General features: G+C 52.3%; 1 protein-coding gene across 3 annotated transcripts in view; it reads right to left on the bottom strand.

Moving 5' to 3' along the window:
* The window catches only part of EIPR1 (EARP complex and GARP complex interacting protein 1), an 88287-nt gene that overhangs the window by 58131 nt on the left and 12175 nt on the right, over positions 1-17981 (bottom strand). For all 3 annotated transcript variants that reach the window (XM_030844463.2, XM_030844461.2, XM_030844459.3), the window contains one exon: positions 17694-17826. In XM_030844463.2, coding sequence (XP_030700323.1) covers positions 17694-17826 — 133 coding nt within the window. The remainder of the gene's footprint in view (positions 1-17693; positions 17827-17981) is intronic.

Raw genomic sequence — 17981 nt, 5'->3', positions numbered from 1 at the left:
CTCGAGGAGGATTGTGGGTCCAGGCATTTAGAAACTTCTTGGCACAGGGCAAAAGAAACTAATTTCCCTGAACTCGATCAGCTGGAGTCCAACTCGGGCGCCGGGGCGTCCGGTGGGAGCACGGGGGATCCAAGGGGTGGAGGGAGCCCCTGCCTGACATCCTGCACCTGCTGGGGAATCAGGACGGCGCCGCACTTCCGGATCACAGGGAAAACTGATTTTAAAGTAGAGAAAAAAATAAAAACCAACACTTCGGAGGATTCGGTTCTTCCTAGAAGGACCTGTCTCAAGTCACTCACGAAAATGAACGATTCCAACACGAGTGGTAAATGGTGACCTGTCATCTCCAAGGCTTTAGGAATTAGAAGGCCTCCCTCCTCTAAATCCAGGCCATCAGCTTGGCCGGGCCGTCCCGTCCTCCTCCCGGCCCAGCGTTTTCCTCTTGGTCCCTGAGTTTTTTCTGCGTGACCGTCTTCTCAGCCCAATGATGGGCCACAGGAAGCTGGTCCCGAGAAGCCTGGGAAACGACGGATGCTGGAGGCAGGAACAGGGACGACGAGGGGACATCCAGGAGGGGCAGGTCTGCGTCGTGGCCGAGTGGTCGCCACCGGGAGAGCTGGTGCTGGCCGCGCAGCCCCGGCTCATAACCGACCCCCATCCCTGGTCCAGGCAACACCGCCGCGGGGGCACCAGGTAGGGCCCATCCTCGCTGTCCGACGGTGAGCTCCGCACGGGCCGGGGTCTCCTCCGGACGCAGCGAGGGCCACGCGGCGCACAGGCAGCTGGCACGTGGGAGCCTGGGTGGCCCGACCGGGAGGGGAACAGGCTGGGCCTCCGCCTCCTCCCCTGCAGACCTGGGGTGGTAACTGGAGACAGCCCAGCTCGGCTGCGGGAAGCAGTCACTGTCACCACCGGCTGACGTCACCACCCCCGGGGTGGGGCCTCCCGCCACCGACACAGCACATCTGTCAGACTCCGGTTGAGCCCACCAAGCCAACCCTGCTGATTGAAAGAAGAGATGAACAAGAGGGCGCGTCGTTGGTCATGACGGAGAACCAGGCCCTCGTCTGGGCGATGCTGGAAACCATACCCAGGACCGGCCCAGCAGGAACCACCACAGTCACCCAAGCATCGAGCATCGCGGAGGCCGGCCCACACCAGGCCGGGACCTGCTCCCACCTGGAGGCCACAGCACTGCTGCCGCCGACCCCCAGCCCCCAGCTGACGGCTCTGCAGCCCCACACCGGCGACAGTGGGAGCCCCCGCTGTCCCCCGACATGGCCACCTTGACCCGAGGAGCCTGGGTCACCTGCTGGGTCCCTGCCCCAAGGGACACTGGAAACTTGGTTATTTCCATAAGGGAAATGGGACAATCACCTAGGAATCTCCCCCAAATGCAGGAAAACCATTCAAAAGATGATGAGCAGCCCCAAATAAGTCAGGGGTCCCTGCCTTGATTTCTGAGTGTTCTGTCCCCAGCACAAGGGAAACAATGTAAGACAAGTGATGCAAACCACGGTCGGGATCCCAGAAGAGCTTCGCCCTCTGCTGTCCAAGCCCACCATCCCATTGCCGGACATGGCTTTCCTTCTGGTTCGGAATGGTGTGATTTAGCCAAGACGGAAACACGAGGCAAGTACGAGACCCAACTAAATAGTTATTGCTTGTTTTTAAATGGAAGAATTTTTTAATCTTATGTAATTACATTGTATTGAATAATGGAGAATAATTATCATAAAACCCCATCATTCAAATCCGATTTGCAGAAACAGTATCATGGTTTAAAATGAAGACTTTCTGAATTGCCATACTTTTCCGGTTTTTCTAACTCTGTAACTCTGCCGTAAGGAAACGTCCCCAAGCGCAGAGGCAGCGACGCCGACCCGAATGGCTAAAGCAGCCCCAGAGCATGAGGGCAGGTGGCACTGAAGGTAAAGTGGCTCAGAGGGCGGACCATGTGAGAAAATAAATTCATATTTTTTTAACTAAAAGAAAAACAAAAACCAAACAGATAAAAATATATACATATATAGAACATAACACATCTGATGTCAATGTATGTAGAGCAAACCTTAAGAGAATTATGTTTTTTAAGTGGGGAGGGCAAAGAAGCTTTCTCCTTTCTGCATAGAAGGTTTCTGTACTTCTCTGGAAGTAGACTTGGCAAGTTATGTATGTGGAGTGTAGTATCTAAAGTAAACACCAAGAAAACAATACACAGCAGTAGATTCAAAACATCATAAATAAATCAAGATGGGATTTTACAAAACGTTCAAGTAACCCACAGGAAGGTAAGAAAACGAAACAGAGCAATGAGAAACAAAGAAACAGGAAACAGATAATAAACGGCCTGTTTCAGCCCTAACACACCAGTAAATTAAATGGTCTAAACACATCAATTAAAAGATCGGCAGAATGAATAAACCGCACACACACACCCCCCAACTATATATACCGTCTACAAAACAACTCACCTCCAAAACTACAGGGAGGGGCTTCCCCGTGGCCGGTGCCTGCCCTGGCCCAGGACAGACAGCTCCCATGGGCGCGCAGATGAAATGTATCCGCTCATACCTCCCTCCTTGTCTCATAACACCCATCCCCCAGGACAGACAGCTCCCATGAGCGTGCAGATGAAATGTATCCGCTCACACCTCCCTCCTTGTCTCATAACACCCATCCTGCTTTTTAGCTGGAGGGGAACTGTGACGGAAATGGTGGAGGCAAACCAGGAGAGGATCAAAGCATCGATACAGACACATCTTTGGAAAAGTCTGCTCCCTTGAACTGGACTGCGCTGGGAGGTCAGGCAAGCTCTAGAATATTCTGTCTTTAGCACAGCCCCCTGGGGACCGGGGGCGGGGGGGACCCAGCCACCACCCTATGCACACAGGTAATAGCATCCACTGAGGGCAGGCATCAAGCAGCAGACCACCATGTTCTGTCGGAGAACGGGGACGAGATTAGAAGTACATTGTTAGTTCAGAGCCAGGTCGGAGAACAGAGGTTCAGGGGCCACTGAAGACTGACGATAGCAAATAGGTGTTTGTTATGTTTTCTTGCCTAGAACCTGAAGAACACAAACAGTTTCCAAAGAATAGGATATTGTAGAAATCCTTCTTAATGTTTTCGTTAGGAAGAGGAAAAATACCAGTAAGTCCTCAAACGTTTTTTAAAGTCTTGATAATTTTAAAATAATAAATTAATCTGAACTTTAGAGTAACTTTGTACTATATTACATAGAACACATAAAAAAAATCTGTAGGGTACACTTGCACTTGGGTACGATGCCTCTCATAAGTATATAAATATTTAAAATTTATTTTTATCTATTAAACTTTGGTACACTACTAAATGTTTTATCATTCTTTCCCCCCACAAAGCATCAGATTTCTTTTTCAAATAAATCAGTCTCGTTTTCTATACAGTGGGGGAAATAATCAGGGGGGAAAGCAGATTTCTCTTGGAAACTTGATTGTGATAGAGTTAACTACAAGACCCTGAGCAAATGAATCCCTCTCAACTTTCTTACCTATAAAACTGGTTCTACGACGATGTCTACACCAGAAGTATCAGCTGAAATGGCGTGAGAAGTGCTTTGGAAGCTGCATGGCACTGCACAAGCGTCAGGTCACACAGGGAGAGACTCTTGGCCTTCAGTGCTTTAACTGCTGACAGACCAGGAGAAGCAAAGGATTTTATTCTCCTTGGTCTTGTCTTATACACTCTCAGATTAGTCTGATTTTCAAAAAGAATCTATGATTTTCAAAAATATACTAATTACTAATTCTGTATCTTTTAGATACAGAAAAATTCTTTTAGATACAGAAAAAGTCTTCCCTATTGGATGAATAATCTGGGATCTGACATTTACATAGAGTTTTACAGAAAACGTGCATAGATTTTGGAAATCCATACAGTTCTTATCCTGGTGCCATTCCATCTAGGATCAGGTCCCGTAAAACAGTCAAGGAGTCTGTTATAAAGAAGATAATAAAGTAAGATTCTTTATTGATTCTTCTTTCAAAAGCAAATGGAAAACTCATGCAGGGACCCTAAATTCTTCAGTGTCATAAATTTCCTATGACAGCAACTTGGTGATTCTGACATAGGTCAGTTACCAAAGGCATGAGTTACTGAATTTGGCCAATTCAACACGCTTTCCACAATTTTGGGACCTGGAAATTACTTGTTTTAACATCTTAAAAAGAGATTTTTAGAAATTAATGACAGACACTGTTTAGTTTTGTTTTGTGGGTGGTTAGCTACAGATAATCCCAGGAGGCCAAGGACCTGCTTCTGTTCACACCTTGAGCACAGGAGGCAGTTGAGTATTTGAGATCCAGAAACCACCTGATACTCTCTACGTTTCACCTCTTTCTTCCAGCCTCAGGACAGGGTAGACACGCCTCCCAAACCATCACCCTCCGTCACGCCCAGGGGATGGCACGACGCGGAACTCGCAGAGTTGCAGGGCTGGACAGGAACTGAAGGACCACGAGGTCCAGTCACCCACCAGACCCGGGACCCCTGTAGCGTGGGTATGTGTGGTCACCAGTGTCCGCCGGACACCCCCAGGGACGGACACCTGACTTCTTCAGGGGTGTCCACGCGGTCTCTGGTCCGACAGCCGCTGTGACTCCTCGCCCTGCAGCTCCCACCGACTGGCCCGAGAGCGAGCGCCCTGCTCGGGCCACAAGGCACAGCCGCTCCTCCTCCGACCCTGAAGATGAGTCCCCGGGCCCTCCGGGTCTTGCCTCCATGAAAAGAGCTGGGGCCTCTGCAGGGACTTCCACAGGCCCTCCAAGGCCACCAGGCATCGGGGACAGAGGCTAAGGTGGCACTGACATTCAGGCGGCTGTGGCTTAGAACTGTGTTCACAGAAGAGAAACCCGCAGTCAGGCCACGTCCCCACTGAGCGGGGAGGCTTCTTTCCAGTTCACTTTCTGGACCACTTATGGGCCTTTTCAGGAATCCCCTGAGGATACACTTTGTGAGATTCCAACCCCCGCTTCCCATGATCCTCCCAAGTGCTAACTTCTGCCATTCAGGGCGTGTTCACCTTTTTCAGTGCATACCTGTAACGCACTATTAAACTTGAAGTTTTATCCCCAGATTATAGGTGAGGCCCAGATAAGGTGGAGGGAACCACAGGATCTCAGGAAGAAGGGCCATGACAATCGAGTCCCGACACCAAGGCCAGGAACCGCACACGATGGGCACAGCCAGTTGCACCCCATGAAGCAGCCTCACGTCCAAGGGGCAGAAAGCGCCCCTCAGAGCACCAAGGGTCCACGAGTCACAAGCCCGGCCACACGGCAGACACACAAGTCAACTGATGGAGAGGCAGGTGCCGCGTCTGCTGCGTCCGTCGCTCCGCTCAGCCCGCCCCTCCGGGCCCCACGGGAAGCAGCCTCCAGGACCCCAACTCCCCCTCGGGCAGACACAGGGGCAGAAGGGCAGGCAGGGCACCTCCGCGTGAAGGCCCCACCACCCCGTGACCCCCGTCAGACCCTCGTCCACCACCTCCTCCTCGTATTCTGGCCGTTGCTTCGGGATTCTCTCTCCTTTACTGACCAATCCCCTTTTGTTTTCTATTTCTTTTTTTGGGGCTGCACCGTGCGGCATGAGGCATCTTAGCTCCCCAACCAGGTATCGAACTCATGCGCCCTGCAGTGGAAGCGCAGAGTCTTAACTACTGGACCACCAGGGAAGTCCCTACTGACTAATCCCCTTGAAGGCTGGGTCCACACCCCGTCCATCTTCATATCCTTAATGGCCAGAGCCGTGCCTAAAACCAGGGGCCATAAGACATGCATGTTGAAGGAACAGAGGGACGAGAAGGGCTTGGGCAGGCGGAGGGCCGGGCAGGACCAGCCAAGCTGCAGCGGAGACCGGGGGCATGTGGACAGCCCCCCACCTTCCCGGCAGCCCCGCTTCCGTCGCCCTCCCCGGAAGCACTAGCTGAGGATGAACTGACAGCCGACCCCACCAAGGCACCCACTGACCACAGCTCTTGGCAGGTGGTACCAGGCACACAGATCCGTTCGCAGGTGACCCCTTGCCAGGATGCCTGCCTCCATACTCCAAGGAAAGGCCTGCTAATGGCGACAGGTTGAGCTCTCGGGACGGATGGTGGAAAAGCCCTGGTGCCCGTGGGGTCTCCCTGGTACCTCGGGTCTCATCACCTCCAGCCTCACCTGCCTGCCCTGTCTCACCAGAGCCCAGGGGCCACTGGAAAAGGTACGGAGTTCTGTGGGCCCTGTTTCTGCTATACACTCACACCCAGAGGCATGTGCCGTCCTTAAAGCCTCCCGTGGAATGAGGGAGGTTTCACTCTGGAACCAAGGATGATTCATGCACTTGCATATTCATTTCTGGAAGCAATAACGCATGTTTATTTTAAAATAACATGCACACTCCCATGCACGGTTCTGTGCCCTCTCCACAGGTCTTCTGTGCATCCCCTCACCCAGGAGTCACCACCCACGGGGACCTCGCCTCAGCCCTTTCCCAACACACAGCCCAGCGCACCGGAGGGGACAGGCTGGCTCGGGGTGAGATGGACTGTGACGGGCAGAGATTTGGAGGAAGGATGCTTGAGGCGGAGAGATCAGCATGGAGACCAGCCAGAGAACTGGAAAAGTACAGGTGGACGGGGCATGAGTGGAGCCCTGGCGCTGGACCGTGCAGTGGGACAGGAGGACAGTTTGGGGCAAGCTCACAGAGGACGTGGGACAGGTGGGACGGCCCTTTCCATGGCACCGCGATCCCATAATTACACCCCCACTTCACAGGTGCAGACGGCGGCCCAGAGAGGGCCCCTAAGTGCTCCAGGACAAGGGGGATAAACGGGAGGGCCGGGACAGGGTCCCAGGGCCCCGACTGAAAGGTGATGCTCTGGGCTGGCCGCACAGCTCGCGGAAAGCACTGCCAGCTTCTGAGAAGCAAGAGCTGAGAGCCTGCATCTGTGCTTTAGAAAAATTAGTTATGGGAGTCAAATTATAGCCGTCAAGGTGAGAACTGAAGGCCCAAGCTGGGGCCTGAACGGGAAGAGAGAGGAGGTAGTGGGCTCCTGGGGGGTGGGGAGGGAGGGTGAGTCTGACCTTCACCCTTACCCTGGGGTCTTCGTCAGCAGGCGCCATGGGGCTCCTGGGGCTTTCTCCCACTCCCACCCCCGACACACATACACACACACACACACACACACACACACACACACACGGTCACAGCAACAGCTTGGGCCGTCTCCGAACTGCAGGCCTGGCGATGGGCCTGAGATGCTGGGCCCTGGAAGGCGCGGCTGCCGTCCGTCTGTCCATCCCTCTTCAGCTCACTCACCAGGAGAGCAGGATGGATGCGGCAGCCGTATTTCATCACCGCCACCCTGTCAGCCTTTCACTGTTCTAATTTCCCAAGGACCCTGCGCTGGCGTGATCTACAGTCTTCCTGACATTTCACCTTCCTCTGCTGAAAAATTCATCCCATCCTAATGTGGGATGCTCTCTCCCGAGCGCGGGGGAGCGAGATTGATTCCGCTGCCGGTAATACCAGCTGCCAGTCACCAGCCCTTCCTCCACGGGGTCTCGGGATGAGCGAACCTGGCCGCCAATTACATGGAAGTCTTCTAAAAGCCCGAACTCATCACCCTGTGCGCGTCTTTCTACCTTTGTTCTCCATCTTGGGCTAACCTTTATTTCTTTTTTTTTATTTTTAAAGAGGCTGTGTTGGTCTTCCTGAAATTTCACCAGCATATCGAGAAGGCTTTTCTCATTTCAGGGTACTCGCATCTTTTTTTAAAGACTATTTTCACAGGGTTTTATGTCTGGCAAGTCACAGGACCACACAGTCACATGAATGACGCTGACAGAGAAGCAGGAGCAGGGCCTCCTGCGGCCCTCAGTGTCACGGCCCCCTTCTCCGTCCCCTCCCGTCCCTCAGGGGTCTCGTGAAAATGCAGATCTGACCCCAAAACCCCCCTGGCTGTGGGGCTCGGGTGCATCACTCCGACCTGCCCTTCCAGTGGCTGCTCCCCACACCCAGCACCAGCCTGAAAAGCCTTCCACCCAGGAAATCCTTCTCTTCCTGGGGACCCAGCGCACAAGCGTCGTCACCACCCCAGCCCAGTTGTCCACAGACGCGTGCACAGTGCCTGCCGCCACACCTCCCGTCCACGGCCCTCGAGGCCACGCCCTCCCTGGCCACACCCCTCCCAGCCACATCTCAAACAGCCTCAACATGAGCAAGTCGGAGAAAATGCCTCCTTAAAATAGATGGCAGGCCTTCCAGGTCTCACCTCTAGTCAAAATCACAACGCAAAGCGTGTGCAGGGAGGCCTACTGTCCGGCCCGATGGGTGGATCTACTCCTGAAACACCAGGAACGTGCAGAGCGATGGAGGCCGGTTACTCACCCCTCGGCCTGTGAACCTAATCAGGATAGAACCCCCTCCCCAAACCTCTCACATAAATCAACGAATCAAAGAATCCACAGCTCTTAGAGGCTGAACTGTGTCCCCCAAAACTCACATGCTGAAGCCCTAACCCCAGCACCTCAGAAGGTGACTATATTGGCAGACACGGCCTTGAAAGAAGTGATTAAGGTTAGATAAGGTCATTAGGGTGGGGCCCGGATCCGACAGGACCAGCATCCACATAAGAGAAAGGGCTCAGGACACAGCCAGACCCAGAGGGAAACCAGGGAGAAGCCAAGAGGAGGGGCCTCGGAGGAACCAGCCCTCGACTCCTGGATCTCAGACCGCAGCCCAGAGCTGTGACGGATACATTTCTATTGTTCACACCACCGTCTGTGGGGTTTGTCGCAGAGACCAGGGCAGATGGAGACAGTGGCCAGGGCACAGCACCGTGGAAGGAACCACCTCGAGACGGGGTCCCGGCCTCACAAAGCCGGGCAGCTGGCGGGCCCTTCCCTGCATCTCCGGGGAGAGCCGGGCAGGGGGAGAGGGCGGGGGCCAAGGGCACAGAGCAGACCGCCACGCCGTGGAAGAACGCAGCCAACAACACATCTGGAGTTGAAGGAGGAATCTGGCACAGTGTTTTTTACAGTCTTACTGGAAAAATTAATTCAAACCGGGCTTTGTCTAAGCACCCCCTCGTAGCCTGAAACCTGGAGAAAGGACCATAAACAAAGTGCACTGATAAAGGACAGAGTGTGAAGCTGTGAGGAGGTGTCTGGTGGGGAGCCCTGGGGACCACGTCTTATCTAACATCTTCATTAGTGACCTGGAAGGAGCAGTAAACAGCACATTAATTAAATTTCCATATGATACTAAATTTGCAGGTGCTACAGAAAGTCAGTGAGGACAGAGAAACAATACAGATGGGATCCAAAGAGGTCAGTCGGGAGTGTAAGAAACAATCCAGGATCTGATTCCAAAACAAGAAGCTAATCAGAAACCTCCCCTCCATTCTGGAACTCCATCTAACTTCTATCAGATGACTGCACGAGAACAACGCAGGCGGCCCTTGTGGTCTGAGCTCTCACTGCCCAAGCCCTCAGTACCCAAAATCAGGAGCCTGATGAATTCAGCAAGGCTCAGATGCACCCCCAGCAGTCAGAACTCTCCTCACCTGCTATCCAAAACTCAGAAGGCAAAACAGATTCTGGGCATGTGGCACGTGTCACACAACTCGGTGCCTAGAGGAATAAGAGCAGTGGGTTTGGGACATTGGGACGAGCAACTGAATACTGGGTCTATAAAATACAATCTACTTCTAAAGAGGTAACGGGGGCCTGTGTTACGATCTGTGACCTCACTGGCCTCTAAACCCCAATATTTGAACATTATTACAAACATCACTCAAAAGTGGGGGCCATTACATCTCTATTCTTTATGACAAAAACCAACAGGAAGAAAACATCTTTATAACAAGGAATGTTTGTGAAATCCTTGCCCAGAAACAACATCCTTGAAGCCTGAAGCCCTGCGGGTCAGGTGCTCCGGAGCCGAGCTGCACAGATTCAAATCCCGGCTCCACTGCTAATAGGACCACCAGCCTGTAAATCACTGCAACAAAGTCCTCACTGGGCAAGTGCACATAAAGCAGGATTAAACTAAAATCTAGATAGCTGGTGCACCCCATGCTCACTGCAGAGTTACCCACAATAGCCAGGATGCAGAAGCAACCCAAGTATCCACCGATGCGTGAATGGACAAAGGAGATGTGGTGAGTACACACAGTGGAGTATGATTCAGCTGTGAAAAGGACATCCTCATCAGCGACACCGTGGATGGACCTGGAGGGCACCATGCTAAGTGAAATGAGTCCAATGGAGAAAGATCCCACATGTATGTGGGATCTGGAAAAAAAAAGAAGAACAAGCTCACAGATACAGAGAACAGATGGGTGGTCGCCAGAGGTGGGGGTGTGGGTGGGAGAATTGGGTGAAGAGGGTCAAAAGGTACAAACCTCAAGTTGCAAGATAAATGGGTCCTGGGCAGGTAATGTACGGCACAGCAACTATAGTTAACAATACCGTGTTGGATATTTGAAAGCCGCCAAGAGCATTTAACCGTACGGGTATCAAATCGTTACACTGTACACCCGACACTAACATGATGTTACATGTCAACTATATCTCAATAAACTGGGAGAAATTCTAATAATAGAAAACCAGATAGTTCACATAACGCTTGGGCTGGTGCCTGGCAGCTTAGCGTTAAAGGGCAGGTGTCATGGTCAGCGTCCCCAGCACATTCCCTCATGGGTGAAACAGGACGGTAGCAGTGGCGGTGAGAGCCGCCGTCAGTGCACGGCTTCACAGTAAGCGCCGTGAGCCATGAAGCAGGGGCCTCGCGCCCAGTCTTCTGGGCGAGCCCACTCCCCGATGCCGGCCAGGCCCTCTGATGGGCTGCACCTCACCCCTGCACCCCGCTGTCCAGGCCGTCCAGAAGCTTTGCTTCCTCTTCGTGGGAAGGCAAGTGGCACATGAGCCAGAGGTGGGTACAGGGTGCTTCTCTTTGCCAGGCCACCTCATACTCATCACTAACAGATAAGCTGTTCATGGGAACAGGCAGCAACGACATGCGCAGTTTTTGGCAAAAAAGAGTTCATCACATCCATACCCTGAAGGAAACAGCACTGGAACAAAACAGTAACTTGACCCCAAAATCACAACCAACAGCCTCCGTGGTCAACATTCCACGTGGCTGGTTTCCCATCGCTCACCAGACAAAGTGACCCCAGTGAAGTACATCCACCTGAACCCCAGACCGAAGAGGATGTGACGAAATACACACCCTCACGTTCACGCAGCACACGCATCCCGCACGCACGGCACACATTCAGCTGCAGACCCACCAGGCTCCCACCCCCCGGTGAAATCAGCTTCATCTGACACTGGTCAGCGCACAGCTATCCCCGTGAAGAGAGGCCCATCAGTTCTATCTTTGTTAGTCACAAAAAACGAGAGCCCACAAAACCTGTAAGTGTTAACTGGAGTGCAAACCATTTCCATCCCCAAGCCCATTCTTCTTGGCCTGGTGTGAGAAGGAAAGACGGGCTGGCACTGCCGGGACCTCCCATGTCTGCAGGGCCAGGGGCCGACCCGGCGCAGGGCTCCTCGGGGCTCCCCAAAGAGACTGCTCCCCCCGGAGAATGTCCTGACCTCTTTCTTTTCAACACACTCTTCCTCGGCACCGGGATCATAAGAAAACGTACCTCTGCCCTTGCCTAGCTGAGCACCTACACCCTGAAAGAAGGCGTCAGTCTTTCCACATCTGCACAGAAAACACAAAGTCGGTGTCAGCTGGGGGCACGCAGCCCACCTGCTGGGGGAAGACCAGGTGGCGTGCGGGGCAGGGTCCTTCCCGGGCCTCCTCTACTCAGCAGAGCAGGCGACAGTGTCGTGGACTCTAGTTTCTCTCCCTGCTCCTCGGGGATGCCATTCTTCTGAAAAACCTCAACCATTTTATCTCAGAATTATGGTTTCATAAGGAGGGGCCTTAAATCGTTCTTTTCCCGGGAAAACCTACTTCCTCCCTTTGCTTATTTTCACAAAGTAACCATTTAAACTCAAAACATGCTATTTTCTTATTTGACGCAGAGATCAATGGGAAACTGCAGCTGTGAACAGAAACAACCGCATTCCGATCTGCTGCTACCGGAGACCCCTAGACGGGCAGCTAGAGGGACTCTTAGCACCTCACTGCTCAGGTGACCCATGGAGTCTGGGAGGATGGGAACGGTGACACGCGAGCGGGGAGGGCTCCCAACATCACCCGAGGGACGTGGCGGACAGAAGCCACACTCACGTACCTCTCAACAAAGCCCCACCATGTCACCCTGGGCCGTATTTTGGGGAGTCATCATACAAGCCCAAAGGATACTGATTCCTCTTAAAACTTAACTGTTCTCACAGGCAATTATTGACAGGGGAGCCGGCAGTGAATCCCACCCTCACTTATGGGAGATGGCCAAAGACCGGCCGCAGGGCAGCTCACGGCGGGACCAGGCCGGGGTCGGGCTCTGAATCTGCCACGGCTCCCCTGCCCCCTCCCCCTGCCCTCCATGGTGCCCTGGCTGCAGCACCGGCACAGACTTCTGACTACACATTCGAGGACAGGACCCCGACGCGGTTTTCCAGCTGCGCCCACTGAACGGGCTGCCATCAGTGTCGTCTTGCACCTGCCCTGTGGGATGTGCTGTGGCTCTCGGAGCCCGGTACTCAGTCTCACATCTTCCCACCCTCAGCTCTTACTGCAATGTCTTAAGCACAACAGAAACTCCAAGAAATAATGATTTAAAAATATGAAATGGGAGTGAATGTCTAAAGCCAGAAACTTGTACTACATTGGTGTGGCCTCAGGATGGATCAGCAGGCTCTAAACAGCCCTCTCACGTGTGGAACTCCGACTGAAAAGGCGCTGTCTGGCAGTCAAGGGCACCGCCCGGAACCAGAATCCAACGCTCAAATCCCAACTCTGACCCCACCAGACGCATGACCTTGAGAAAGTCACTCAGCCTTCCGATGCCTCAGTTTCTTCATCAATAAAATGCGAACTTGATGAGCGGGTGCTCCTCCAAGTGTTTAAACAGTGTCTGACACCCACTGCCAGCAACACACACTGCAGCTACTGCCAGTCTCATGGCTGCTGATGGAGCAGGGACGGTTCTGCTGTAATGACTGTCATGAGCTTAAATGCAAGTCGTCACTCACCAAACCAACTCTATAAACCAAAAGTGGCAAAATCCATTAAAACCAAGACTGTTACAGTCTCCCAAGGCAACAGAAATAAAAGCAAAGTAAACAAATGGGACCTAATCAAACATAAGCTTTTACACAGCAAAGGAAACCATAAACAAAACAAAATGACAACCTACGGAATGGGAGAAAATATTTGCAAACAATGAGACCGACAAAGGCTTAATTTCCAAAATATACAAAGCTCATACAATATCAAAACAATAAACAACCCAATCAAAAAACGGGCAGAGGGGCTTCCCTGGTGGCACAGTGGTTGAGAGTCTGCCAGCCAATGCAGGGGACACGGGTTCGTGCCCCGGTCCGGGAGGATCCCACGTGCCACGGAGCGGCTGGGCCCGTGAGCCGTGGCTGCTAAGCCTGCGCGTCCGGAGCCTGTGCTCCACAACTGGAGAGGCCACAGCAGTGAGAGGCCCGAGTACAGGAAAAAAAAAAACAAAAACAGGCAGAGGTTCTAAATAGATATTTCTCCAAAGAAGACATTCAGATGGCCAATAGGCACATGAAGAGATGCTCAAAATCACTAATTATTAGAAAACTGCAAATCAAAATTACAATGAGGTACCACCTTACACCAGTCAGAATAGCCATCATCAAAAAGTCTTGAAATAACAAATGCTGGAGACGGTGTGGAGAAAAGGGAGCCCTCCTACACTGTTCGTGGGAATGGAAAGTGGTGCAGCCACTATGGAGAACAGAATGGAGGTTCCTTAAAAAACTAAGGAACCATATGATCCAGCAATCCCACTCCTGGCCACATCTGGACAAAACTCTAATTCGAAAAGACACACGCACCCCTATGTTCATAGCAGCTCTATTTACAACAGCCTAAGACGTGGAAGCAACCTATGTGTCCACTGACAGATGAATGGGTAAAGAAGATGTGGCACACATATACAATGGAATACTACTCAGCCATGAAAAAAGAATGAAATAATGCCATTTGCAGAAACATGGATGGACCTAGAGATTATCATACTAAGTGACGTAAGTCAGACAGAGAAAAACAAATACCATATGATATTACTTACATGTGGAATCTAAAATATGATACAAATGAACTTATTTACAAAACAGAAATAGACTCACAGACACAGGAAAAAACTTATGGTTACCACAGGGGAAAAGGTGTGGGGGAGACAAATTAGGAGTTCGCGATTAACATATACACACTACTATATATAAAACAGATGAACAACAAGGACCTGCTGTATAGCACAGGGAACTGTATTCCATACCCTGCAATGAGCCATAATGGGAAAGAATACGAAAAAGAATAGATAGATAGATAGATGTGGATAACTGAAGCACTTTGCTGCACACCAGAAACTAACACAACTTTGTAAATCAACCATACTCCAATAAAAAACAAAAGCAGAAACAGAAAACCAAGACCACTGAAGCCCTCACGGCCTCTGGCTCCTTCTGGGGACCCAGGAACTGGCAGGCAGGCGAAGCTATACCTCGGCTCTGCTTGGTGTTTAAAAGGAGGAGGAGCCCCCACCACTGAAGGCCACAGACAAGCTCTCAGAGTGATCAGAGGGCGCGCCTCCCTCCCGTCGTCGGAACCGTCCCACATGGGCACGGCACAGAGCCAGAGATGAAGGGCCAGGCCTAAGACACGGCTCACTGCACCAGCCAGGGCACTGGGACCAGCCGGGCTCCCCCGATGCCCCAACCCAGCCCCTCAGAGGACCCCACTGGGGCCTAGGGCGCCGCCGTGGCTCATTCCACGGGTCAGGCGGGGACAGAGGCGGGGATCCTCCAACTGGAGGGCGAGGCCGAGGTGAGAGGAGGCTGTCTAAGGACAGGAACACCAGCCCATCCGTCCAGGGTCTTTGGACTTGGCCAGGGAGGTGAAGGCAGGAGACGGTGCCAGGACCTGGGAGGCTGCCTGCCGGAGGGGTGCCGGGGAAGGGCCGTGTCACTGCCAAGTCTTTCCTGCTACACTAGGAGCCTCCGTCCGCTTAGAACAAAGGCCCCGCCTCACCCTCCCCGGGCCACGCCTAAGCCAGGCAGAGGGTCCATCCTGCACGGAAACCTGCAGACCGGCCCGCATCTGCCTAAAGGGATCGGGGTGCTGTCCGAAAGGTCCCCGCACGTCTCGGGTGGTCATGAGATGCAGGCGAGTCTGCATTCCCCTCAGAACCACGACACCCACTGGAGGCTATAAATGACGGTTTCGGTACGCTCGATAGAGACAGCACGTTGATCCTGTGGCCTCGAGCACCCCAGCGCCTACCCCTGAAGGTTCTGTGCCCCAAACTCAGGAGCTCCCGTGGTGGTGGGACGGCTGGAGGGGCATCAGGGCTGAGGTGCTCCTGAGGGACCCTGCGGGCTGTGCCAGGCCGGGGCCACCACCGCTCCCAGAGAAACTCAGCAGGACCAGGCCGGGCGCCCGTGAAGACCTGGGCTGCCGGGGCCCCCCAAACCCTCACACACCCAGCCTGAGCCCTCCTCGCTCCTTGCTTCCAAATAAAGGCGTGGGTCGAACTGCACCCATTTTACAGGCGAAATCGCCAGATGCTACCAGGGCGGCCAGGATGGAGAGCTGGGAAGCGGCTGGGAAGCAGGGCCCACTGCCCATCTCTGGTGGGGCCACCTCTCCTCACCGCTGTCCCACCTCCACCTTGACGGGGAAATGCTGGAAAATAACTGGGGATGATCTGGCAGAAATCACTGGACCGTCGTGCAGTGATTGTGCAGTCCCATGGCCTTGGGCCTCACTAACTACACGTGAGCTACAGAGAGGTTCGCACGGAGGGGTCACATTCGCCTCCTGGTCTCCGGCGCTCTCCCCACTTAGGGCGCAAACACTGAGATTAACTCAGCATCCGTGGCATCTGGGCCTGGGTCTCCTGCTCATCTGCTCGGACATCTCGGCACCCTCATTCCAAAGAAACTCACCACATCTTGTGAAATCCCAGAGACCAGTCTTTCAATTCAGTTTAAATCAGCCGATTCCATCCGTAACTGTTTTCTGAGCAGTGATTACACACAACTGTGTGAGTGAGCTTCCAAAAGGGGCCACGTCCCACGTCCGCCCAACCATCTGCTCGGTGCCGTGCACACTCACCGCGGCCCTGGGCCGCACGGCCCCACGGAGCCAGCCTCACCCACCCACGTGCCCTCGTTCTGCTTCCACGGTGATGCGTTTTCTTGTAAAATTATCAGAAAGAAAAGCTACAGTGTTTTTTTTTTAATCTTCATCCACGTAGAATAAGTTCTAAAAGAGTTTACTACTAATACAGCTTCCCTGCCAGCACCTGGACTCTGAGAACATATTTTCACAAAAATCCAGGTGATGGCTAAAGTCTGATTGACAGCAGTTATAGATCCCTGTCGATAATCTGGAACAAGCTACATCTGTCACTTGCTCCTCCAATGACAGAGACATAAGCTAGGATAGATGGGTGTGTGGCTTGCTTGGAAAAGGAGTTCGAATGTCTAGTTTACTTTAACCTACAGCAAATTCACTATCATTTTTCAAGACAGAGAACAGAACTCTGCAAGAAGTTTTTTGTCTGCAAGTAGTGCCTACTTGGGCTGTGCAAGAGGATTTAACGCTGCCTTACTCGCCCTCCCTCCTCAGCAGGAGGAAAAAAAGGTGTGGAGGGAGGTTTTCTCACCTGCATTTATAAACGTAAGTTGTGAGTTAATCCAATTCTCTGTAGTTATTTACAAGGCCACTGTGATATTTACTCCAGAGTGTGTGTGTTTGTGTGCACACGTGCACACGCATGCGTGCATCTATCATAGTACAGACTTCTACTGACTTGCAGGGGGGGGTTGCATGTTGCAATAAACAGACATAATTTAAACACTGCTATTTATAAGAAAAATCAATTCCAAGATTCCTCAAGAGCAAACAGTTTCTAGACGCTCTGTGTGGAAGCCCACATCTCTGTGCTTCCTTTCTCCTTTCCTCCCAAAGCCAGAATCTGAATGCTAGTTACTGACAACGACAGAGTAACAACAATTAAGGAAGTCGTGTGGCCAGTTTAGCACCATAGACTTTGGACTGACACAAACGTTAAAACGTCCCAGAGACGGGAAGGCAGACGGTAGGCTGGGCAGAAGCCTATGAAGGATCGTGACCATACAGCACGCGTGTGCACCGAGAAGCTGTGATTCACTGGTCCTGCTATCACACATACTGATAGGCGATGAGAAAGATGCAAGTCCAGCTGCCCTCCTGAGGGTGCAGTTAATTAAGGACGAGGGCAGCTACATCCACCCGTGGAGACCCTCGGGCACATCACTCCCACTCCCCGGGGTCAACGCTCCTGGAACTGCCATGATTCCAGCTTCAGTTCTTAGGCTTTGGATTACAATAACCGCTTAGTATAATCTACATTTACCCACAGTATCACAGCTTCTCTGTGAACGCAGCACTTCCCTGACTGGAACATCTTATGCATCACGGGCCGACCCAACAGTGGGCGCACACAGACCCCTAGGGATACTCACTCTTGTTGTAGCAGGTGGCCAGCACTCCCTTGTCTGCAGGGCTGGCACTAATGTGCCAGATCTCACCCGCTTGATGGAGGAGCACATTTTTATTTATAATGTTATTCTCATCATCAAAGTCTATGATGTGGATCTATAAACACAAGGAAAGAGAATGTCAGAACCTCACACAGTTTCCACATGACTTCATGGAACACAGTGACTACAGGAATAATAATCAAATGCATCTTTCACATCTTTACTTAACAGTTATTCTTACTACACTAACAGTATACACTTAAGACAAGT

Source organism: Globicephala melas, chromosome 12, assembly GCF_963455315.2.
Source record: "Globicephala melas chromosome 12, mGloMel1.2, whole genome shotgun sequence".
Lineage (NCBI taxonomy): Eukaryota > Metazoa > Chordata > Mammalia > Artiodactyla > Delphinidae > Globicephala > Globicephala melas.
The sequence above is the reverse complement of the archived record's forward strand: the minus strand, read 5'-3'. Positions and strand labels throughout refer to the sequence as shown.